Source organism: Monodelphis domestica, chromosome 2 (assembly GCF_027887165.1).
Source record: "Monodelphis domestica isolate mMonDom1 chromosome 2, mMonDom1.pri, whole genome shotgun sequence".
Lineage (NCBI taxonomy): Eukaryota > Metazoa > Chordata > Mammalia > Didelphimorphia > Didelphidae > Monodelphis > Monodelphis domestica.
In genome coordinates, this window is record NC_077228.1 from 134,212,362 (window position 1) to 134,237,446 (window position 25,085).

Genomic DNA, 25,085 nt, shown 5'->3' on the forward strand with positions numbered 1-25,085 from the left:
GATTAATCTTAGAAATACTATAGGGAAAATAAGGGGGGGAAGGGGGGAGTGTAGAAAGGGAAGTAAAATAAGGGTGGAAACTAAGGAGACTGATTAAAAACAAACATTGGTGTAGAAGGAAATAGTGAAAGAAGAAAAGGTATGAACAGGAGTAGAAATCAAAATGCTGGTAATACACAGCTAGTAATCATAACTCTGAAAGGAATGGAATGAACTCACCCATAAAACACAAGCGAGTAGAAAAGTGGATTAGAATCCAAAACCCTATCATATGCTGTCTACAAGAAACACATATCAGGGAAGGCAGATACGCATAGGGTGAAAGTAAGAGGGTGGAGCCAAATCTATTGGGCATCAACTGATAAAAAGAAGGCAGGAGTCCCAATCATGATATCCGACAAAGCCAAAGCAAAAAGAAATCTAGTTAAAAGAGATAGGGAAGGTAATTACATCCTGATAAAAGGCAGTATAGACAATGAGGAAATATCTGTACTCAACATGTATGCACCAAATGGCATAGCAACCAAATTTCTAAAGGAGAAACTAGAGGAGCTCAAGGATGAAATAGATAAACTATACTAGTGGACCTATACCTGAACCTTCCTCTATTCAAACTAGATAAATCAAACCAAAAAATAAATAAGAAAGAGGTAAGAGAAGTGAATGAAATCTTAGAAAAATTAGAGTTAGTAGAAATGTGGAGAAAAAGGAATAGGGAAAAAAAGGAATACACCTTTTCAGCAGCACATGGTACATTCACAAAAATTGGCCATGTATTAGGGCATAAAAACATTGCAAACAAGTGCAAAAGAGCAGAAATAATAAATGCAACTTTCTCAGAACACAATGCAATAAAAATAATAATTAGTAAGGGAACATGGAGAGGTAAATTGAAAATTAAACAATACAATTCTCCAAAATCAGTTAAAGAACAAATCGTAGAAACAATTAATAACTTCACTGAAGAAAATGACAATGATGAGACATCCTTTCAAAACCTATGGGATGCAGCCAAAGCAGTACTCAGGGGGAAATTTATATCCTTGAGTTCATATATTAACAAATTAAGAAGGTCAGAGGTCAATGGATTGGGCATGCAAATTAAAAAACTAGAAAGCAAACAAATTAAAAATCCTCAGATGAAGACTAAATTAGAGATCCTAAAACTCAAAGGAGAATTTAATAAAAATGAAAGTCAAAGAAATATTGATTTAATAAATAAGACTAGAAGCTGGTACTTTGAAAAAACAAATAAAATAAACAAAGTACTAGTCAGTATAATTAAAAAAAGGAAAGAAAAAAACCAAATTGACAATATCCAAGATGAAAAAGTAGACCTCACCTCTAATGAAGAGGAAATTAAGGCAATCATTAAAAACTACTATGTCCAATTATATGGCAATCTAGGTGATATGGATGAATACTTACAAAAATATAAATTGCCTAGACTAACAGAGGAAGAAATAAATTACCTTAACAACCCCATTTCAGAAAAAGAAATTGAACAAGCCATCAAAGAACTCCCTAAGAAAAAATCCCCAGGTCCAGATGGATTCACAAATGAATTCTATCAAACAGTCAAAGAACAACTAATCCCAATATTAAACAAACTATTTGACAGAATAAGCCAAGAGGACTTCTACCAAATTCATTTTATGACACAAACATGGTACTGATCCCAAAGCCAGGCAGGTCAAAAACAGAGAAAGAAAACTATAGACCAATCTCCTTAATGAACACAGATGCAAAAATCTTAAATAGGATACTAACAAAAAGACTACAGCAAGTCATCACAAGGGTCATCCACTATGACCAGGCAGGATTCACACCAGGAATGCAAGGATGGTTCAGTATTAAGAAAACCATCCACATAATTGACCATATTAACAAGCTAACTGACATAATCACATGATTATTTCAACAGATGCAGAAAAAGCCTTTGATAAAATACAATACCCATTCCTATTGAAAACATTAAAAAGTATATAGGAATAGAAGGGCCTTTCCTAAAAATAATAAACAGTATATATCTAAAACCATCAGTAAACATCATCTGCAATGAGGATAAACTAGAAGCCTTCCCAATAAGATCAGGAGTAAAACAAGGATGCCCATTATCACCTCTATTATTTAACATTGTACTAGAAACACTAGCAGTAGCAATTAGAGAAGAAAAAGAAATTGAAGGTATTAAAATTGGCAATGAGGAGACCAAGCGATCACTCTTTGCAGATGATATGATTTAAAGAATCCTAGAAAATCAACCAAAAAGTTACTCCAAATAATCAACAACTTTAGCAAACTTGCAGGATACAAAATAAACCCGCATAAGTCATCAGCATTTCTATTTATCTCTAACCCATTTCAGCAGCAAGAATTAGAAAGATAAATACCATTTAAAATCACCCTAGACAATATAAAATACTTAGGAATCTATCTGCCAAGACAAAGACAGGAACTATATGAACACAACTTCAAAAAGCTCTCCACATAGTTAAAACTAGATCTAAACAATTGGAAAAGCATTGATTGCTCATGGGTGGGACGAGCTAACATAATAAAAATGACAACCCTACCCAAATTAATTTACTTATTTAGTGCCATGCCCATTGAACTACCAAAAAACATCTTTACTGAATTAGAAAAAACCATAACTAAGTTCATTTGGCAGAACAAAAGATCAAAGATATCTGGGCATTTCATGGAAAAAAAATTCAAAGGAAGGAGGACTTACAGTCCCAGATCTTAAACTATACTATAAAACAGTGATCATCAAAACAATTTGGTACTGGCTAAGAGACAGAAAGGAGGATCAGTGGAATAGACTTGGGGTAAGTGACCTCAGCAAGACAGTCTATGACAAACCCAAAGATGCCAGCTTTTGGGACAAAAACCCACTATTTGATAAAAACTGCTTGGAAAATTGGAAGAAAGAGTGGGAGGGATTAGGGTTGGATCAACACCTCACACCCTACACCAAGATAAATTCAGAATGGTTGAATGACTTGAACATAAAAAAGGAAACTATAAGTAAATTAGGCGAACACAGAATAGTATACATGTCAGAACTTTGGGAAGGGAAAGACTTTAAAACCAAGTAAGACTTAGAAAGAGTCACAAAATGTAGAATAAATAATTTTGACTACATCAAATTAAAAAGGTTTTGTACAAACAAAATCAATGTAACTAAAATCAGAAGGGAAGCAACAAATTGGGAAACAATCTTCATAAAAACTGACAAAGGTTTAATTACTCAAATTTACAAAGAGCTAAATCAATTGTACAAAAAATCAAGCCATTCTCCAATTGAGATTGGAGAAATGGGCAAGGGATATGAATAGGCAGTTTTCAGCCAAAGAAATAAAAACTATTAATAAGCACATGAAAAAGTGTTCTAAATCTCTTATAATCAGAGAGATGCAAATCAAAACAACTCTGAGGTATCACCTCATACCTAGCAGATTGGCTAACATGACAGCAAAGGAAAGTAATGAATGCTGGAGGGGATGTGGCAAAGTAGGGACATTAATTCATTGCTGGTGGAGTTGTGAATTGATCCAACCATTCTGGAGGGCAATTTGAAACTATGCCCAAAGGGTGATAAAAGACTGCCTGCCCTTTAATCCAGGCATAGCACTGTTGGGTTTGTACCCCAAAGGGATAATAAGGAAAAAGTCTTGTACAAGAATATTCATAGCTGCGCTTTGTGGTGGCCAAAAATTGGAAAATGAGGGGATGCCCTTCAATTGGGGAATGGCTAAACAAATTGTGGTATATGTTGGTGATGGAATACTATTGTGCTAAAAGGAATAATAAAATGGAGGAATTCCATGGATACTGGAATAACCTCCAGGAAGTGATGCAGAGCAAAAAAAGCAGAACCAGGAAAACATTGTACACAGAGACTGATACACTGTGGTACAATCGAACATAGTGGACTTCTCCATTAGTGTCAGTGCAATGTCCCTGAATAATCTGCAGGGATCTAGGAGAAAAAAACACTATCCACAAGCAGAGGATAAACTGTGGGAGTAAAAACACCAAGGAAAAGGAACTGCTTGACTACAGGGGTTGAGGGGATATGATTGAGGAGAGACTCTAAATGAACACCCTAATGCAAATACCAACAACATGAAAATGGGTTTGAATCAAGGACACATGTGATACCCAGTGGAATCATGGGTCGGCTATGGGACGGGTTGTGGGAGGCAGGGGAGGAAAAGAAAATGATCTTTGTTTCCAATGAATAATGTTTGAAAATGACCAAATAAAATAATGTTTAATGGGGGGTGGGGGGGGAGTTTAACTAGTTTTCAATATTAGTGAATTTAGTTTAGAAAGCTCTAATTTCTTAGTCTGAAAATATTTCAGCTAATTTTGTCTAGCTAAAAGTACAAGAAATAACTTCAGCCTACACACTCTGTAGTTTACAGAATGTAGAGATGTCAGTCTCAATTGCTTTGTTATCAGAAAAATAACAGCAAACCATAACCTATCCATTACATTTACAATTTTACAAGGACAATCTTTTGATCCTCAGTTTCAGGCCTTTAAAAATACTAATATTATCTCAATGATTTACCTAAAGTCCTGAGGGACTCCCATACAATTGTATAAACATTCTAGAATGTGTGGCACAGACTATAAATACTAATAGGATGCAGTGTGGTGTGCAGGCAAACCCTGAGTTACCCCAAGGCTATGAGAGAATATTCTACCAGGCTGAAAAGTCTCACTCACAGACATGGAAACAGCCAGGGTGTCTGCTGCCCTGAGGAGAGGTCTGGTTATACAAAATAGGAGTAAGCTGATCATAAGGAGCTTAGTTACTGCATGAATGCTCTGGACTAGCCTAATAGCCTGATTTTCCTGTCTCAAGTCTCTCCCCAACTTCTCTTCATTATCCAAGCAAGCCTCCTAAAGAACAACACTATGTTCCATGTCCTACCCACACCTCAAACCCCAGGAGCTTCTTGTCAACTCTGGGATCATATATGAACTCTGACATTTAAAGCTTTTCCCAACATGGTCCCCATCCTAACTTCTCATCTTTCTTTGGCTACAGAAAGTCTGGGCATTTTAAAATGAAACTATAAGACTAACCAGTGCAATAAAGAGATGAAAAATGGAATAAACCTATAAGCATTTATATAATAATCATTTCCCATTTATAAAAGTCAATCTACCACATAGAAATTTTAACCACCTCAAACCACGATGTTTCAATATGAGGAAATAGAAATAACACTAAGGATGAAGAAGACAGTAAGAATAGCTAGATAAGCTCAAATACACATGGGAAAAGACTGTGAAGAGAATTTGAAATTAATATTTTTAAGGTATCTGAAAAAGGAAAAAGGATTAATCATTGGGGACATCAAAACAACTTATTAGCCTATTTTAAGTTCTATAAAGTCTTTATAAAATATATACACACAGACATCAAGAATATCCTTCATGAAAATATAAGAAGACAATTGGTAGGCTTTTCAAATAATTTTCAACAGATTAATCTTCCAGTCATAATTTAATGTAAAGAATATAATATCCTACTGTTTTCTTTTTGTAAAAAGCCCCTTGCCAGTTTTCTAAAGTATCACAAGCTATCAACCACCATACAAAATATTCCAAGGTATCCCCTATGCATATTAAGATCATGTAAGATTCACTAATAGATGCAACCACAGTGGGAACTTTATGATTTTCTGATTATCAAAATCAAAAGAGGCACAACATAGAGGGGTATTCTTTTTCTTTCTTTAAACCCTAGCCTTCTGGCTTATAATCCATACTACAGATTGATAAAAGTATCCATTTTAAAGTAGAAGAATGGTAAATGAACTAATCAACTGATGTTAAGTGACTTGCCCAGTTACAGAGCTAGGAAGTGTCTAAACGCATTTGAACCCAGGACCGGCTGTCCCTAGGCCTTGCTCTCTATCCACTAAGCCACCTAAATGCTCTACTATCTACCACTCTTAACAGAGGATATTCTATACAGAATACAAATAGAAGATTGATTCCATATAGATGACATGGTCCTAAAGGTGTGTTCCTCTTTGTGAGTGACATTATACTGACTGCATCAAGTCCCAGAATACTAAAGTGCATCTTCAAACAGGCCCATGATCACTCAGGAAAAACCTAATGAAGGAAGTCTGTCATCCAGCTCATCACGTGAAGTTAAATGGACAGTCCACCAATACACAGATCTTAAATTTAAACAGTAGATTACTAGGGTCAGAAATGAATAGGAGGCAAAAAGTAGTCCATTTTGCATCTAGAAAATTATACAGAGCTTTCAATGGTTCCAAGCTGATCCTTAAAATATATTTTTTTCCCTACACCAAGATTCTTCCAGCAATGGCACATAGCTACAAATCATGTATTAAAACAATCCCTTTAGAATAAAAATTGCTAAACAATGGAAGAACACACTGTGAGTATAAATATGGTGCAGTATGTTGCAAACAATGACTACACACAAGAATCAAGGGAATGTATAATGAGAATAATAAGTAAGCAGTCCATATGGTGAGAGAGAAGGAAGATAACACAAACACACAAAGTACTGAAACAGTATTTAATGATGGTCAAAAGTCCTATGGAAAACTCACTCTCCAGCACAAAGACAGTTCCTCTAAAAAGATTTATGGGAGGAAAGGACAGGAATCTCATAGTATAAGAAATGGTTGATATATGATCTGGACAGATCTGCATTCCACCTCTTTCTGTATCCCTGTGCTTAGCACAGTGCCTAAGCACTTGATAAAAGTTTAATGACTACATAAGAACATTTGAGGGAAACTCACAATCATACTCAAATGTTAGCTCAGACTTTATGAACAATGACACAATGACTAATGATTTTGTTGATCTAAGTACTCAAACGTAAGAGAACATGGTCCCTCTTGGATTAAGACTTTAAGATGAGTTTTTCCACCATAATGGAACTTACAAACATTTCCAGACTGTAAAGGGTAAAATTTAGGGGTTATTTACTGAATATATTATACTAGTGGTCATCAGGGATTAATTCAATTCCAATAAAATACACAAGTCAGTTTGGGATTTTTATGGTGGTTTAATTACAATAGAGGGAAGAAATTAAGAAGAAGAAGAGACAGAAAAGGGTATAAGATTTCTCCAGCCTAGCCTAAGCCAAGGGAAGTTCAGAGAACTCAACCACAAGGCCTCCTCAGAAGATTATAACTAGCACGGCTTCCAGCCATGAGGTCTACTCCGAGATGAGGGGCCTCCTAAGAGGATAGTGCTTTAGGAGGTAAAGGAAAGGAGGAATCATTCTAACCACTCACTCAGGTTCCTCAGGGAAAACACCTCACCTAACCCATGCTACAGAGCTTCTCCAGTCGCCTCGCCAGCAAGTCACAATCCCCAAACTGCCAAGATGCCCAGCATGCTGCTACAAGTCACACGAGCCAGAGAGAGAGCCACATCTCCATGAGAGAGGAAGTAACATGAAATATATAAACCGTTCTTTACATCACTTCCTGCATCTCACATGTACCAATGGTAGCTTAAGCTTGACTTAGAACAGCCCAGGGGATCTGTCAGTTGTTTCTTATTTGTCATTTGCTAGCACATGTCTGTCATAGGCCATCCTCCTCAACACTTAATTCTTAAGTAGGGATGTATACATTCCTGGTTGCTAGGATTTTAAAGACTAATCAGGGTGGAGAAAATCTAAAATTCACAACATCATAAAAAACAAGAGATCAGGATTTTAGAAAAGACAAATGAATTTGTTATGGGCTTATTATATGTAAGTTGATCTATTAGGTACTGGGCATACCAAGACAAAAAGCAGAACAGATCAACTGAGAGCCAGGCTTAGAGGTGGAAGGTCCTGGGTTCAAATATGGTCTGAGACACTTCCTAGCTGTGTGACCCTGGGCAAGTCACTTAACCCACATTGTCCCACTGATCTTCTGTCTTCAAACCAATACATAATGATGATTCTAAGACAGAAGGTAAAGTTGTTTGTTTGTTTAAGTAGAAGGGACTGCAGAAATGTATTTAATTCATCTTCATTTTAAAAGATATAAAAATTGAACACCAGACTGGTGGAGGGTCTTACCTACAGCAACAGACTAGTTAGTGCAGAAATAAAATGAAAATTCAAGCCTCTTGCCTCTCAGTCCACTATTTACAGTGTCTTTAAAGTCAGGAATAAGAACATTATTACTAGAGCATGGGAAAAGTTCTCAAATTATGCTTTGAAACAGCCTTAAGGTGTGGGAAGCCATCACTCTATCTGGGGAAATGAGCAGCCCCCAGAAAATGAGGCCCCCACTGATCCCCCTCTGTGAATTTTCTCTCTCCAACTTCCCTCACTAATGGATGATTATTGATCTCTCTTCAATATAAAAGAAATTATATAAGAGCAAAGATTTATAAACATATATCCCACTTTAATCCCCCCAGATTGTTACCCTAAAAGATTACATTCACAAAATTAAAACCTAAAGATCATTACCTCCCTCCTTTCCCTCTTCACAGAGTTACATTCACTCCCATTACAAGCCAGTCAGGCCAAGAACATCAATCACCTTCAAGACACACTTCACTACAGGCAGAAACCAGGCAACATTACCAGATGCTTTAAAGTAACACAAGAAAAATAGAACTTGTAAATTGAGGAAAACCCCAAATCTGATCTGTCATTAAATTGCCCTCTAACCATGTACCTAGCTACAAAATGTTTTGTTATCCATCTCCTAAGTAATTGTGATTGATTGTGAAAGCTGACCAAAAGTAACAATGATTCTCCTAGGTCAGGGAGAACTAACCTCTAGATCACCATTTATGTCATTCATCTATAGCAACAATGTTTCACTGACTATCGCCTTAAGCTACACATCTGTTGTTTGAAACATATATATAGAAAATTGATTGTGTGGCAAAGAAGTATATAATCACCAACCTATATAATAAACGAGCCTCCATGCGATGACAGAATGCTATGTGACGCATATGCAGATGGGACTGAACACAGCGCTTCTCACCTCCATTACTCAACTGGAATCATCACACTTGGACAGAGTGGACCACAGACCCTCAGAGAGACTGCTGGACAGATCTCTAAACTAAGGTACTTTATTTATTAGACATTACTAAAAAATCTTGCTTATTTTACTGATCACACAATAGAAATTCTGGTTTGAACCAATAAATCTGATGACTGAATTAATACATACCATATAAAAACTGTGAGCATTGCGTATAGCCTTCTTCCATTTCCTCACATTTATCTGCAGCAGTTTGCATATCACTATAAGTCATGGCAAACACAGCAGCTCCTGATTCTACCAGAAACTTACACACTTGAACATTATTGCAAGAAGCAGCACAGTGTAATGGAGTCCTATAAAAAAAGAAAAAAATTAACATCCAAATTAAAAATTTCATTGTAGGATTTAATGAAAACTGTTCTATTAACACATTGGTTGAAGCAACTTTGTTTAACTATCATCCATTTCAGTCATCTTTCCCCAAAGCATCTCAGTAGCCAACAGAAATGCTTTATTTCCACCAATGAAATATAGTTATGAAAACAATCAATAAGCAAATGCCAATTCCTCCATGTCAAGTGCTAGAAATGCAAAGAAAGTGAAAATAGTTACTATTATCAAGGAATTTATATCCTAATGGGGAAGGATAATAGGGAAAGGTATCTTCAGTATGTCATAATTAAAATAGTGGAAGACATAAATTGTGGCAGATAATAGAGTGGTTGCCTTAAATTGTGACCACAGAAAATATGGTTTCAAGACTGTGTCTTGTTTTTAAATCAAATATAAGGTGGTCACCAGGGAAAGATTCCCAATTATTAAATATACCCAAGTCAGCTGTGTTTTATAGAGACTTTAATTAATACAAATGAGGAATCAAAGAAAGAGAGAGAGAAAAAAAAGGAAATAATGAGAAAAGGGCTACACCAGCCTAGGCCAGCATGAGCCTGCCTGGGCTGAAACCCCTAAGAGAGGGATCAGTCAGTCTTTTATCAACTCACTACAAGATCTCTGAGAGGGAGCCCTGAGAGAGACCCTTCAAGGCAGCTTTGGCCAGCTGCCTCCTCCAATTCAGCCTTTCCCAGCTGACTGTCCCGAGAGAGAGATTTTCGTCTCTTTTTAAAGGGAATTTTCTCTTATGTCACCTCCCCTAAGTTCTCACATCTACCAATCACAGTAGACCTTTTTCAAAGGACAGACCATTCTTAATTCACACCTAAGAAGGTTTAAATTTTTGATTAAGTTCACATCAGAAAACCTCTGAGTAAGTTCTCACCTCTTTACTCCTTGTAAATTCACAAGTTTCCTGATCTTTATAGGTACTTAGCACCCTTTAGTATTAGATCTAAAAATAGGCACAGCTTAAGAACTTTTGCCTTACTATAAGTATGGGTTTAAGTATTTTTCATTGTTCAACAAGGAGTTTCTTCCCCTAAAGCAGGCTTAAGTTGGGGTGGAGTAGAGTTCTCACATTCCTGATCTAAGTCCCTTCATTTTTTAAATGGGGAATGGTCTTAACCAAACCTTGTGAAGTAGGGTCTGAGAATTTTTAAGGTTCACAAGTATACCTACAAATAGATAAATGCTCATCTTGGGCATGAATACTCCAGCAGTTAAGGAAAAGAAAAAGAGAGTCCCAGACTTGTACCAGGGCACCTCCAGAACTATATTCAAGCACTGCAGCAGGGAGAGGTGACAACTAGTAGCTTTGCTGCCTGATGCCCAGGTCTGGGCCACAGATCCAGGGCAGACTGAGAAAGTGACCTGTGCTTGGAGGTAGAACTCCCCAGAAAGAAGTATGAGGCAGTATTCAAGAAAGGAAGAAGTATAGAAGCAAACAAAAGTATGGCAGCACAAGGTCAGGGTCTTAGTTTCCAGCTTCTAGTCAAATATAGGAATAACCACAGCAGGAATTGCAAACCAAAGGGGAATTGACAATTCTGTCCCTTTGAGCTGGCATATAGGAGTGAAATTCAAGTGTTGCGCAGACCCAAATCCAGGTCAGGAACTTTCAGAACTCAGACTGGTATGGTAGTAATCACACTCTGCATTAGTAAAAAGATTGTTCACCAAGAATTTCCTATATTGATGAAATCACAGGCCCAGACAGATATTGCAGATCCAGTCAATAAATGGCCCAAAAGAAATCCTATTTTCTACCAATTAAAAACAAACGCCACCCATGAATTCTAAGTCTAAATGGAAAAAAAATCAAGTTATTTCCCTTTGAAGGAAATTAGCCAATGGCTTTTAAGATGTCTGATCTGTTGGATTAGATCCCCTTGCTGGACAGAGCTCTTGAGAGCTCCTAGAAACTGAGCAATGTTCTAATGGGCAGTTAAGTGGTACAGTGGATAGAGTGGCAGACCTGGAGCTAAGAAGATTCATTCATCTTCCTAAGTTCAAAACTGGCCTCAGACACTAGCTGTGTGACCCTTGGCAAATCATTTAATCCTGATTGCTTCAGTTTCCTCATCTGTAAAATGATCTGGAGAAGGAAATGACAAACTACTTCAGTATCTTTGCCATGAAAACCCCAAACATTCATGAAGAATTATACAAGTGCAACAACTGAATAATAATGTTCTAAAGTAATCCCTAGGTAGCAGGGAAGAGGAATGCATTGGTTGTAAAAAGGAGCTGGGAGAGGTCATTTCAATTCTTTCTCTTCTTGTATCCAAACCCAGGAGACCTGACCATGGGAGTGGTTGTGATTAAAACTCTCTGGAAACCATATCTTAATTTATAATTATTAAATAAATAACAAAAAGTGAGCCCAGCAAAAAAGAAGGCACCAGCTACATGTAGCCAGCCTTCCCTTCTGAGAGTCATGCCCCAACTGCACACCTCCTCTGGAATTCCTAAGAAAAGGTCCCTCCCTTCCCTCCATCTGACACTCTTTGTAACATCCCCTTCCCAAGCCTCTTAGATGGGAGCACTGACATCGCTCTGGATAAGGCAGTCTGTGTATCTCTTGCAATATCTTCACAAAATACCCTGCTTACAGTAGATGCATAATTAACAATGAGTAATTGATATTCTGAATTCAGAGACTAAGGGCAATTCTTACCATCCATCACTATCTGCAGCATTTACATTCACACCAAATTGCACCAAGAATTTCACAATTTCTGTGTGACCTGCACAAACAGCATTATGAAGTGCTGTAATACCTTCATCATTAGGCAGACTGGGATCGTCAACCTATAAAACGAAAAGAGAGGGTAAGAAATCATTCACATTTTGTGCTATGTTATTATACTATATAGTATAGTATATAGTATATATACTATATAGTATAGTACTAGTATACTATTATACTATTAATTAGCTTCTGGGATGCAAATATTTTCAGAGCTTTTTACTTAGAATATAATAAAGGGGGGCAGCTGGGTGGCTCAGTGGATTGAGAGCCAGGCCCAGGGACGAGAGGTCCTAGGTTCAAACCTGACCTCACACACTTCCTAGCTATGTAACCCTGGACAAGTTAATTGACCCCACCCCTTGCCTTTTTCTGCCTTAGAACCAATGCATGGTATTGATTTTAAGACGGAAGGTAAGAGTTTAAAAAAAAAAACCATAATTAAAATCCATCCAATCTAAGAGATCCACTATAACAAAATTAATTGAATCAAAAAAATAACACATTAAGTGATAACACAATACAATAAAGCCAAAATGGATGGAGGGGAAGGAAATTTTTTTTCTATAGGAGCTTAATATTATTTTTGTTTCTAATTCATTTTCCACCAAATAAATTTCTAGGTAGGAACTGTATAATATAGGAAGAGGATGGAAAAAGCAAATAAAATATTCTAAGATATCAGCCTTAGAGAGCAAGGGTTGGATCTTATTAGCCAACTTGATAAAAAAACAAAAACAAAAGACCACATGAGCATTTAATAATGTTGATATTATTCCCTGAAATATAAGAAAAGACTTTAGAGGCCCCCATGGCAATGTCCAATTTCTATACTTTCAAGGAACTGACATCAATTTTTAAAGTTCCATCTTGACCCTATTTTGGTGTTTACTAAGGCATCCTGTCCAGCCCCAAAACAATTTAGAATATCACTTTTCAATTAGTAATTTTCCAATCTAAATCTAACAACAAAATTAGGATCCAAATCTAAAAACAATTTGCCAAAATTAAACATACTTCATAAATAATTCTCTGAACAAGGTCAAACTCTCCCTCCAAAGATGAATCTAAAAGTAAAGCAAGGGGATTGAATTTCACTCTCATTCCGTGAGCAATTCTCTCCGAACCAATTTTTCTCAAGTTTGTCCTTTTGCCCTGAAAAATATATATACAGATACAAAGTTAAGGCTTACCCTGAGAAGTGGTTATTAAAAAGCAGAAACAAATTCTAACCTATTTAGATATACATACTTGGTACAAAAACTTCTGAAAATAAAATTAATAACTGTAATAAACCAGGTGTATATAATCTGATGTGGCAGAGAGCTGATTTTCTAAGAAGTACCAAAAATTAGCCACAGTTGAAGCAGATGAGTGAATTATGTACTTGACTTGGTAAGGCAAATTCCATGTTTTGTTTTTTTAAATTGGGCATGACTACCCAAGAAGTTTCTAGAAGGTATTTACTACAGATGAGCTTATAATAGTAGATGTAGAGCAGTGGAGTCACATTCCAAAACCTCCTTGCCAGCAATATGTTGACTTAGAAAATCATGAGTTCCTATTATCTATCTTGAATTTTATTTGTATTTATTTTGTTAAACATTTCCCTAAGAAACTGTAATCTAGTCCAGTTACTCTACAGTTTTGCAGAGGCTTCTTTGATGCCCATGCTGCAGAGAACCAGAGTTCTCTCAACATACCATTATGCAGTGTGAAAAGGATCAACAATTATCGGCAAAGATACAAAGAACAAGTTCTAACAGCGATCAAGTTTACTAATGTTCTTTAAAAAATCCTGTTTTTAAAAGGAGGAAATATATACACTAGGTAAACCAAAATATTTTTAAGCACTATTTTTAAAAAGTTTTTTTTCCCCAACAAAATTTTTTACTTCCTGCTCCTTAAAAGCAGAAATGATTTCATTTTTGTCTTCGCATCCCTAGCACCTAGAACAATGCTGGAATAGCAGTCACATAGTAAATGTTTAATGACTTAATTTTACCCCATACATGGGATAATAAAAATTTCCAACATCCATTACATCAACATGCTGGTTCCTACATATATTTCTTTTATGTTGCCTCAAGGAGAAAGTTACTGAGCAAAAAAAATTTCATGGCAATACAAAATAAGCTTTTTCCCTTAAGATGATAGGTATAAAATGTAAAAGGCTACAAGTATATAAAGTAGTCAGGCTACCTGATAGTTGTGTTAAAGCAACATTTTCCTAGGAACTATATAAGACAGAAATGAAAAAGCATGTAGCTTCTGCTCCATTTGAGACTGACAAGGAAAAATGTCAATGACTGTTTACCAAGAAAAGGACACTACAATCTATAAAAGGAAAAAAATGCTACTTTTACACACTAGCATTTACTTTTTGTTTTTGTTTTCCCCTTTGAATGCCAGGTTTTTCCCTGACTCCTGGAATAGATAGCTTTTGACTGTTTTGAGCACCAGCAATGATATGTTTGCCATATACTAATTAAAAGAGAGATGGCCTTATTAATATTATTTTATTTTAGTGAAGCAAAAATGGAATTATATGAGTAATTGTACCCAAATATACAAAATACTATATTACATAAGCCTGAGTTTAGATTAGTTTCAGTTAATAGAGCTCAAACTCTCTTTATTGTTTCCCCATATTTAAGCAACGAGTGGGCATAAAAATCATCATAATGGTGGAATTTTAAATTCTATAACATATAAGTATTTCTAAATAGTAAATGCACTTCACAAACTTTTAAATTACACATCTTTGCCCAAAGATTTTAAGTTAGCTTGTATTTACATTGTTTCTTCTTCAACTAACTACTTAAAAACAGAGTAAGCCTTTCTCTTTTTAAGTTGTAAAAATATTGGTAGTTATCAGATTACTTACAGGAGGCAAAGAAAACTGCCCAGTGACTTCAGGAGGGCACATGCTGAAAGAATCCTCTCCTAATCCTTCTGGTTCTCCAGATGGGTATGGTGGGGGTGGATATGGTGGATATTCCTCCAAATATACTTCAAGTGGGATGGAGACCTCTAAACTTGGTTCTTCTACTGGGGTTTGAGATGGGCTATTGGGTTCTGGTATTCCCTCAGGTACACAATCAAGACCAGGAGAAGGCACTGATATTTCATGATCTTCTATAATGGCACTTTCTACTTCCTCTGTCAAAATTGGTTCAGGAGAGAGGGAAACCACTTCCTTCTCTGGTTCTGCACTTAGATAAGGATTCTGGATTTCAGCTGGGCTTTCAGGGCTGGCAGCCACAATTGTTGGCTTGGAAGAGTATGATGGGGTAGAAATAGTTTCCATGGCAGCTAGAGTGGTCCTCTGATACAAGAGTTTCTGAATATTTGGCCCATTTGGACCTTCTGGCTCTGTAATAGAGCTACGTTTCTTTAGTGGTCTTGGCGCATTTGATAGTTTCTTCCGTAGAGCTTCCAAATCAGCATCACTCTGATTTCGGTAAGGGTTAGACAAGAAAGGGAGTAATTTTGTTGGACTTAGTGGGCGAGGAATTCGTTCATTTTCATGATTCTCCTGGGTTGAAGATATGGGCTCCGTTTCTAGTTCTGGACTGCCAGGTTTTCCCTGACTACTGGAATAGATATTTTCTGGCTGTTGTTGATTTTGGGCACTGGCTATCACAGGCTTGCCATATACTAATTGGAAGAGAAAAGCCTTGTTTAAATTAACTGAATACAAAAGTGATCAGCACCTGACAAACTAGTTGAAAATAGCTATAATACATTACATACTGACTACAGTCTAGTTTAGTCTTACAATTTGACTTAATGAATTCATTGAGTCAGAAGTTACCTTTTACAACATCATCTTCTACGAATAGTTCTTAAAAGTACACCAACCAGTAACTCAGCAAGACACCCATTTTTTATCTCACATCCAGTTCATAAAAGCAGAGAACACAATTCTTTCATGTGCCCAGGTTAAATTAAATGATGTCTATCTCATCATTCAAATCTTTAGAAATAATTTAGCCCAAAACATTTTATTTTAACTCAAAGTTCTCATGAGCCCTACGTATATGTTCCAAAGTAGCTTCTTTCTTATGTTGCTCTTCCCCAAATAACCACATTATTTTTCTCAACATTGTGCAAATCTTGATAAAAGATTCCCATTAAGATAAAATGCAAAGTAAATAAAAAAGAGGTAAATATATTATTTCTTTTACTCTGCTCTTCCCTAAATAATTACATTATTTATACAAATCTTGAGAAAGAAAGTTCCTATTAAAATAAATACCAAAAGACATTAAATATATTCTTCTTTTCAATTCTCTGATTGATTTCCCTCAAGTTCACCATAATTTTTGTTTGGTTCAAAATACTTGCTTCTTTTCCTAACACAATTTGCCATTATTAGTGGATAAAATTTGGTGGGCATTATTATTGTCTCTTAATTAAACTGTGTATTGATTGGTACTATCTTATGCTTAATCAAGTTTTCAAAGTTCTTTTACAGATGTTAATTAATTTCAGAATTTGTGTATTGATATTTAAGTCCTTAAGCTAGTGGTTTATATGTCTAAATAATGGCTGCTTTCCTCACTAGGAGTACTTTATTCATATAAAAGGGCATTATAAAATATATATACACAGTGTAAGAAACAAATAAAAGGAGGATTAGAGTAGGCTACTCCCTTAAAGTCCCTTGAACTCTAGCATGAACCTGTGAAACACTATCTAATATTAGGATAAGAAGTATCAATTAAGTAAATCGTTAATATAAATATAATCTACAAATTACAAATCACTGATGAAAATTAGACTATCAAGAAACAATAGCACATCTGCGAATAGAAATGATCACTGAATTCTTACCACTTGAAAAATGAGTGCTTCTTGTATGTGTCTTCGTTAAAGCACTCTGCACAACCTGTGGGAAGTTCTTTCCAGGAGCCTGCTGCTGGGTATACATGGAATAGATTGAGCTTGCTGCAACAGTCTGTGGTTTTCGAAAGGGTGGAAGAGAAGTCTCTTTGGAAGGCTGAGGGGTAAAAGGCCGGACTGCTGCAGCAGGTGGACTCTCCTGCTTGAAATTTGGAGAAAGAGCTTGGTCCTGGCCAGCAGTAGGTATACTGGGAGGCAGGGCTACTCTCTGATGAAGCTGCTGTTGCTCTACTAATTTCTGTTTGTTTCCCCAGGACATAACACTTGATGGCAACTTCTGAAGATTTCCATCGGGCTTACCATCTGACCCTGGAGGACTTGTTTGTCCAAAAGAAGGCAAATTAATCTGTTTTGGTTTTGTAGGAACAGGCGGAGGTACTTTTGCCACACTTTTACTGGCAGTCTACAAAGCAAAAGAAAACCAGGTAAAATGAAAAACTATTGGGCTAGTTTTGTACAACATATAACAAGAGGTTTCTAGATAACCTAATATTAAAGGAGATAATCATTTTCACTAAACAGTAAGTTATAATTAAAAATACTTTACATTTATATGAAGTTTTTCTATCACTTTTTTTTGGTAAGCCCTAACCTTCCATCTTAGAATCAACACTACATATTGGTTCCAAGGCAGAAGAGCAATAAGGTAGGCAAAGGAGGTTAAGTGACTTGCCCAGGGTCATGCAGCTAGGAAAAATCTGAGTCTAGATATAATCTCATCTCTCAGACCAGGACCTCAACCCACTTAGTCAACTAGCTGCCTCCCCATTATAGTAATTTTTAAAATTACTTTTATGTATGTATATATATATACATATATAAAATATATGTACGTATGTTTACAAAATAAAGTAAATGGTACACAAAACACAAGAAAGAATAGGGAAGTAACTGAAAATAAAACTTTAGGTGCTACATATTTTAAGAAATTATCCTACTATTGGTAAAATCCATACACAATTTAACATTTTGATAGAAGGGAAAAAAGAGTACCATGAAATTATTTTTAATTGTGAAAGTAAATTTTATATTTCTTAATTCACATTTTGATTTTCTTACCACTTCCCACCTTGCATCTCTCTCTCTACAAAAACCCAAGAGATTTTGAAATCTTAAATATCAAAACTAAAAACATCATTTTCAAAGATAGTACCACCAGTAGAGATTATGCATGAACATTATTCTCAAAATAATAAATTTCCAGCAGTAGTTTTCAGAAGTCTCAAGAACACGGACTCAGCCATAAAGAACCCACAATGAGGATTTATCGTTTGGACTGCTCAAAACAAATCATGGAATCAAACTCAGGTCCAGAAGAGGACCAAGCAAGCAACCCAGCTATTCCAGAACTTAACCTTTCAGTCAGCTGACAGAGTCTGGGGTCTACTATGATCTACTGGACTACCACTCAAAGGCAGGATTGCCACTGTGATGCCAAGAATCAAACTGGAGCCTGGAATCTAGAAAAATCCTAAGAGGTCAGTGTTCACATGATTATCCTAATCTGATTAAATAGAGTCTGATGAAAGTTTTCAGTTACCCGAATCTGGATCATGCTACCATGATCCTCAAAGAATCAGCAAGATCTCAGAAAAGACAAGCTGAAACAATGCAAGGTCACAAAAGGCCTACCAGAAGGGTGCAGAAGTTGGCCCTAACACAAAGTCCCAATCTGGGATACAAGGCTGGAAGTAAAATGGAAAAATATAATGAGCTATTTGATGTCATGGATGCCTGAAATCATATATCCACAAGAGGAGAATAATTTTTAGCCATCTACCAAAAAAAAACCAAAACACTCCAAAGAAAAATGCACCGCTTGGGCACAAGTTCAACTAGAATTTTTAGGAAATGGTGAGTTTTTTTTTAAACCCTTACCTTCCACCTTAGAATCAATATTATGTATTGGTTCCAAGACAGAAAAGTGGTAAGGGCTAGGCAATGGGGATTAAGTGCCTTGCCAGGGACACAGAGGTAAAAAGTACCTGAGATTAGATTGGAACCCAGGACAAATCAAAGCCAGTTCTCTTCCATTATATTTCCTTTATGATATTTCTATATATATGTGATGTGTCTTCTATCATGACATGAGTGATATAGAAATATGTATTACATGAAAGTACAAGTGTAACTTATATCAGACTATTCACTGCCAGGGGAGGGTGAAAAAAAATCTGCGTTTTAAAATATCAAAAAACAATTTTTAAAAGGCTGTAACTAGAAAATACTACACCTAACTATGTTACAAAAATTAACAACAAATAAATAAATTACTATTTATACAAAAAAATAAAATACTCAAATTAAAAGAACAAGTAGAGAAATTTAAAAATGCAATCTAAAAAAAGAAAGAAATGAAACAAGCCATAAATGAATGCCCTTTCAAAAAAAAACATAAATAACACCAAGTTTAGATAGATTTAGAAGCAAATTCTAAAAATTCTAAGTACAGCAACTGTTTTAAAAAATAAGTAGAGATCCCAACAAATTCCTTCTATAGTATATATATGATCTTGACACCTAAAAAAAATGTCAAAGCAGAGAAAGAAAACTAGATAACATTCTGACTATTAATGCAAAAATTTTAAATAAAATGTTAGCAAAAAGATTATAGCAACATATCACAAAGATTATATATACACTATGGAAAGATTGGAATCATACCAGTATTAATTTTATTCTAGGAAAATTATAAATGAGAGTAATCATATTGATAACACAAACCATCCAAAAAAACACAATTATATCAAAAGATGCAGAAAAATCTCTCTTTAAACAACATCCAGAATTACATGGGGAAAAACCAGAGGTCTTTCCATTAAGATCAAAAGTAAAGGAAAAATATTTATTGCCATTCCTACTATGTGATACAGTGCTAGTTACAGCAACAAGAAAAGAAAATTAAATTGAAGGGGAAATAACATAGGGGGGGAAAAAACCCCTCAAGTTATCACATTTTGCATATGATATTACAGTATATATTCAGGAAACCACAGAAAATCAGTGTAGGATATAAAATAAATCCAGACAAATCATTAGTCATTTCTAACAATCTTCCCAAAAGGAAGAGATGGAAAAAAGAAATTCTCTTAAAAATAACTACAGAAGTATATAAAATACTAAGAGTCTATCTACCAAAATACGCACACATACTACATAAAAACAATTATAAAACAGAGTTTAAAGAAATAAAAAAGGGGACAGTTAGAGACAAGCCTAGAGACAGGGGGTCCTAGGTTCAAATCTAACCTCAGACACTTTCTAGCTGTGAGCCTGTGCAAGACACTTAACCTCAAATGCCGAGCACTTACTGCTCTTCTGCCTCAGTACACTCAGTATCAGTTCTAAGATGAAAGGTACTGATTTTTTTTAAAAGATTAACAAATAAATGATGAAATATATGTTTCTGAGTAAACCGAGTCAATATAATAATGACAATATTATCTAAATAAACTTACTTATTAAATGCCACAGAGTCTTCTCTAAATAATTACAGACTAAGTTTCTCATCTGAAAAATGTCTTTTTGATGTTTTATTCCCTCATCTTCCATTTCCACATTACTTGTAATTGGTACCATGTACAATGTTACACACTCTTTAACATTCAAGATGTGTATTCCCTGACAGAAAATTGTAATCCAAATTCAAGATTTAGCATTGTGATTATTACTCAAAAGCCTATCAGCTAAGTACCTGAGCATCCCGTAAAATATCTTCACTACTCTGATTTTTTCTTAGCATGCCAAAGGGTGATGGGGCAGCAGCTTGGTCCACTGTGTCAAACATTGAAAAGGGACGCACTTTCTTCTCTTTCTCCCTCAGTGGCATCTCCCCATCATCAACTGAATAAAAAAGGAAAAAATCCTAGTTAACATTATATGAAATATTCTCACTCATATACAATATAATCATTTCTACATCTTTTTTTCCTAAAATTAACCTGATATAAGGATACCACTGATATGCTACAAAAGTAATATCCATGTTCCACCACTGAATGAGAGACTTAGAAAAAAAATTACATGTTGCACTGTCATGATTTTACATACACTTAAGAAACTATTTTTTTTAACTCTACTGGCAACTTCAAGATGACAAAAATATGAGATAGGTGTAACAGAGTAGAGCTTACCTTGCTCAGCAGAATTCATTGAGTTCTTAGGTAAAGAGGCTGAGCCCTGGAGAGGAAAAAGATCTGTGTTTGAATGGTTCCAATCATGGCCAGCTTGATGGACTTTAGAGCCTACAATTATAGAAAAGGTGCTATTAATACCTCATCATTTTGAATGCTTTTAAATGACCATTTTATAAACTGGAATTTTACTTTCTAAAATTACAAAGGTTTCCTAGCTTTCAATTTTGTAACTAAAATACAAATTTTACATATCTACCAATGAGATGTACATATAAATTATATAATGTAATATACATAAACTGATTATACAAGATGAAATAGTTTGGGGTTAAAGTTAATTATGATTTTTACATTTATTATGATTTTTAGCATTTTGAAATTAAAAGGGCTTCAGAAAAATTCAGGACACAATTTTTCCACTCCATAAGGAAAAACCAATAGCTACAAAATTTTACATTTACAAAATGAAAATGTTTTCTACTTCAAAAAAAGTTAGGACTAAGTTTTAATACTCTAATTAATTTTTCATTATTAAAGGTCTGTTTTCATCTTTGCCATCCTAAAATGGCCTGGAAGGATCTCCCAGATTTTGTCTATAAGAGAAAAATGATCCCATGTGAAAAACACCTAAAATAAAAAAGAACTCAGATTTAATCCAGTCTTTACAGATAAGCTGGTATAGGAATTTTATTTCATTCTATCCAAAAGCAGCATTTTGTCTTTTCCTTTCATTTAAACTGGCTATATAATTCTCTACTATGCTAGAACAAATGACAAACTATAGATCTATCAATCTATAATAAAATTTCTTCCCATCTGGTAAAAACTTTAGAACTTTTTATGATTGCTATTATTTCTTCCAGGGTCTTGGATAAAAAGAGTTTAGAGTAAAATTTCTTTTTCTAATGCTCTCACATGACCAAAGTCCTGATTTACAACCACTCCTTATCTACTAAAGCTGCAAAGAGAGACTATCCATGAAACTCTGATGTATTTCTTTCAACAATATACTAGGAACTTCTCTTTTTTCACTTCACTTTCTTTCCACATGATTACAATACCTAGTATAAGAATTCCTAAACACTGAAAATACCAATGAAAGAAATCCAATTTCAAGACACAGAAAAAGTCTAAACACCATAAATATAAATCATAAGAACTCAACAAAATGAATCTAAGCCAAAGATCCAATCAATTCAGGAAACAAGAAATTATTCTCACTACCTTTTGCTTGTGAGATAGCTCCAGCTCTCATATTAGGTAGCGTTTGTGTTTTGAGTAGACTGTCCGGTGCCTGTGTAGTTAAAGAGCCATCTGGAAAGGGTGCTTTCACCAGAAGTTCTGGCCTTGAGGGAATCCGTGGCATGGTAGAAGACTGAATATAGGGACCTACTGCCGCCACTCTACTTGGAGCTGATACCACTTGCTGAGGAAGGTTCCCATCAGATGAAATCTGAACAAAAACATTAACATTTTTTCTTCATTGATGCATATTTTATCACACATTTTATAAATCAGAAAAGGTCATTAAAGTTGCAGGGTTCTTGATTACAAATTAAGTTATTTCCATTTCCAACTCTATGCTGATTATGCAATAAAAATGAGAATAATCCAGAACAGAGAGAAAGTGCCTTTGTAATGACCTCAATCAGAGCACTAACAAACATCAGAATTACAAGCAGCACTATATAATTAGCAGCACCAAAGAGCAAAAGAAACAGGCATTTTTAAAGTATCCAGCACTGGCCATCCTCCTTCCAGACAAGTTTAGTCAAGCTTTTCAGTAGGCTAGCTGTGAGGAGGTGAACTCAGTGGACTGGCTGGCTGGCTTTTTCACTCCTCCCCCAGCTTGGGTCTCAAGCCCCGATCCTTACTGGTCCATTTTCCTTTTGCTGCAAGGCTGCCTTCTTCTTCCACAAGCGATCCCGAAGCTCGTTCACACGCTTATCCATGGCTGCCACTTCTGAGTTGCGCTTATTCAAACACTCCCTCTGTTGCTGCAGCTTGGCAGTCTGCTCCTGATTCAATTTGTTTCTTAGCTGAATAAAGAGAAGAGAGAGAAGGGTAAGGCTTAGGAAGACAAATCTTTCAAATGGCAAAATATTCCCAAAAACACAACTACCTAAGTCTTGAATAAACAAGCCCTGTCATTTCCCATCCTCCAGCTGAAAGCTAACCAACACGTGCTCTACTTCTGGCTGTGGTCATGAGGAATACAGGAAATTTCCCACATAGGGCAGTACGTTTTGTTTTTGAAAGGAGTGTTTGTGTTTTGTTTGGAGTCTTTTTTGTTGTTGTTTTTAAGGAGAAACCACCACATAATCAGTATTTCCTGCCAGTAGTCTATAAATCTCTATGTCCCTGCCACTGTGGCTTTTACATATAAATAGTAGTTCTACTTGTTTTTAATTATAAAGTTACCTGCAGTTCCTTGTAGAGTCGATCGAGCTCAGCTACTGAAGACTGGTTGTCATGGCATCCATCAATTCTACCATTCTTCAGCATCTCCAGTTGTCTGGTGAGTTCCTCAACTTTTGCCACAGCCAGAACTAGCTCTCTTTGTTTCTGCTGGAACAAACTATTCATCTGTTCAATTTCTTCCACTAGAAGGAGAACGAGAACACAGTAGCAAAGATTGAAATAAAAAACAAAAATGGATTCCTTCCCAAGCAGTTAGGCTCTAGCATGTTTGCTAATAAAAAGCAGCAGTCTTTCAGAAATGTCTCAGAATCAACATTCCCAATTTATACAAAGACAAATGAAATGTGAAAATCTCCATCATTATTTCCATATATCTTTTGCACAATGGATAGAGATATACTCTAGATAAAACTGTCCTGATCAATGGCATCATCTTAATGGTTAATTCATAATTAATGGATTATTCATAAATCATAATAATGGTTAATGCATTAACCAAATAATATCACAAACTGTTAAACCCCACAGCAATGCTATTTAGCTGTTCACTCATTTATATCAGTTTCCAAAAATTATTCTTTCTTCTATAGCATTGTTTTTGTGAAACCAGACATTTGCCTACATTAAAAAAGTGTTACTCTATAAAAACTTAATTTGAATTCTGTAGAACTAAATTTATAAGTGTTCTAATAATACAAAATAATTCTAATTAATAATAACTGATGGTTGATCAAACTATTATACTACTGAAAAAAGGTTCACCTATCAGTAAAATCCTTAGACTCTTACTACATATAACCGAATCAAAAAAGAAACCATGAGATTTGGTCAAAAATTTTTTTCCAAAAATAGGTTTGCCAAAAAACCCAAAATCAGATCAAAGGAAGTAATTATTGTACCAAAGTTCAGAAAAGCAACATGTAAAAAAACTATTTACCTCGTCTAACACTAATCTTCTGAATACAAAAATGTTGTATTCTTTATATTTGCCAATAGTTTAAAGATTGAGCTTTATTCTTTCCTGTATGTTACCTGGTACTTTTTTCTTTTTAAACCTTTACACCTTCTATTCTACAACTGAGAAAAATATGGGTTCCAAGACAGAAGAGAAGGGCTAGGCAGTTGAGGGGTTAAATTATTTGCCCAGTGTCACACAGCTACAAGTGTCTGAGGCCATATTTGAACTCGGGTCCTCCTGACTGCAGGCCTAGCACTCTATCCACTGAACTACCTATCTGCCCCATTATCCCCAGCACTTATTTTTGTCCAGACCAGTGATTTCATCAATGTGAGAATCTCCAACTGTGGAAACTCAAAAGAAATTCAGAATGTTGCCTGGGATAGAGAAATTGAATAATGTGCTCATGTCACAAAACTGGTATGTATCAGAGGCAGGGCTTCCTGCAAGTCTTCTAGACCTCAAGGTTCTTTCTCTATGTCACATAT

General features: G+C 35.5%; 1 protein-coding gene across 6 annotated transcripts in view; it reads right to left on the reverse strand.

Moving 5' to 3' along the window:
• TP53BP2 (tumor protein p53 binding protein 2) overlaps positions 1-25,085 on the reverse strand; it is a 108,823-nt gene that overhangs the window by 18,956 nt on the left and 64,782 nt on the right. For all 6 annotated transcript variants that reach the window (XM_016430190.2, XM_007481468.3, XM_016430191.2 and 3 more), the window contains 10 exons: positions 23,640-23,821; positions 23,093-23,257; positions 22,443-22,671; positions 21,216-21,326; positions 20,777-20,925; positions 17,014-17,485; positions 15,062-15,834; positions 13,192-13,329; positions 12,103-12,236; positions 9,219-9,385 (listed from right to left, as the gene is read on the reverse strand). In XM_016430190.2, coding sequence (XP_016285676.1) covers positions 9,219-9,385; positions 12,103-12,236; positions 13,192-13,329; positions 15,062-15,834; positions 17,014-17,485; positions 20,777-20,925; positions 21,216-21,326; positions 22,443-22,671; positions 23,093-23,257; positions 23,640-23,821 — 2,520 coding nt within the window. The remainder of the gene's footprint in view (positions 1-9,218; positions 9,386-12,102; positions 12,237-13,191; positions 13,330-15,061; positions 15,835-17,013; positions 17,486-20,776; positions 20,926-21,215; positions 21,327-22,442; positions 22,672-23,092; positions 23,258-23,639; positions 23,822-25,085) is intronic.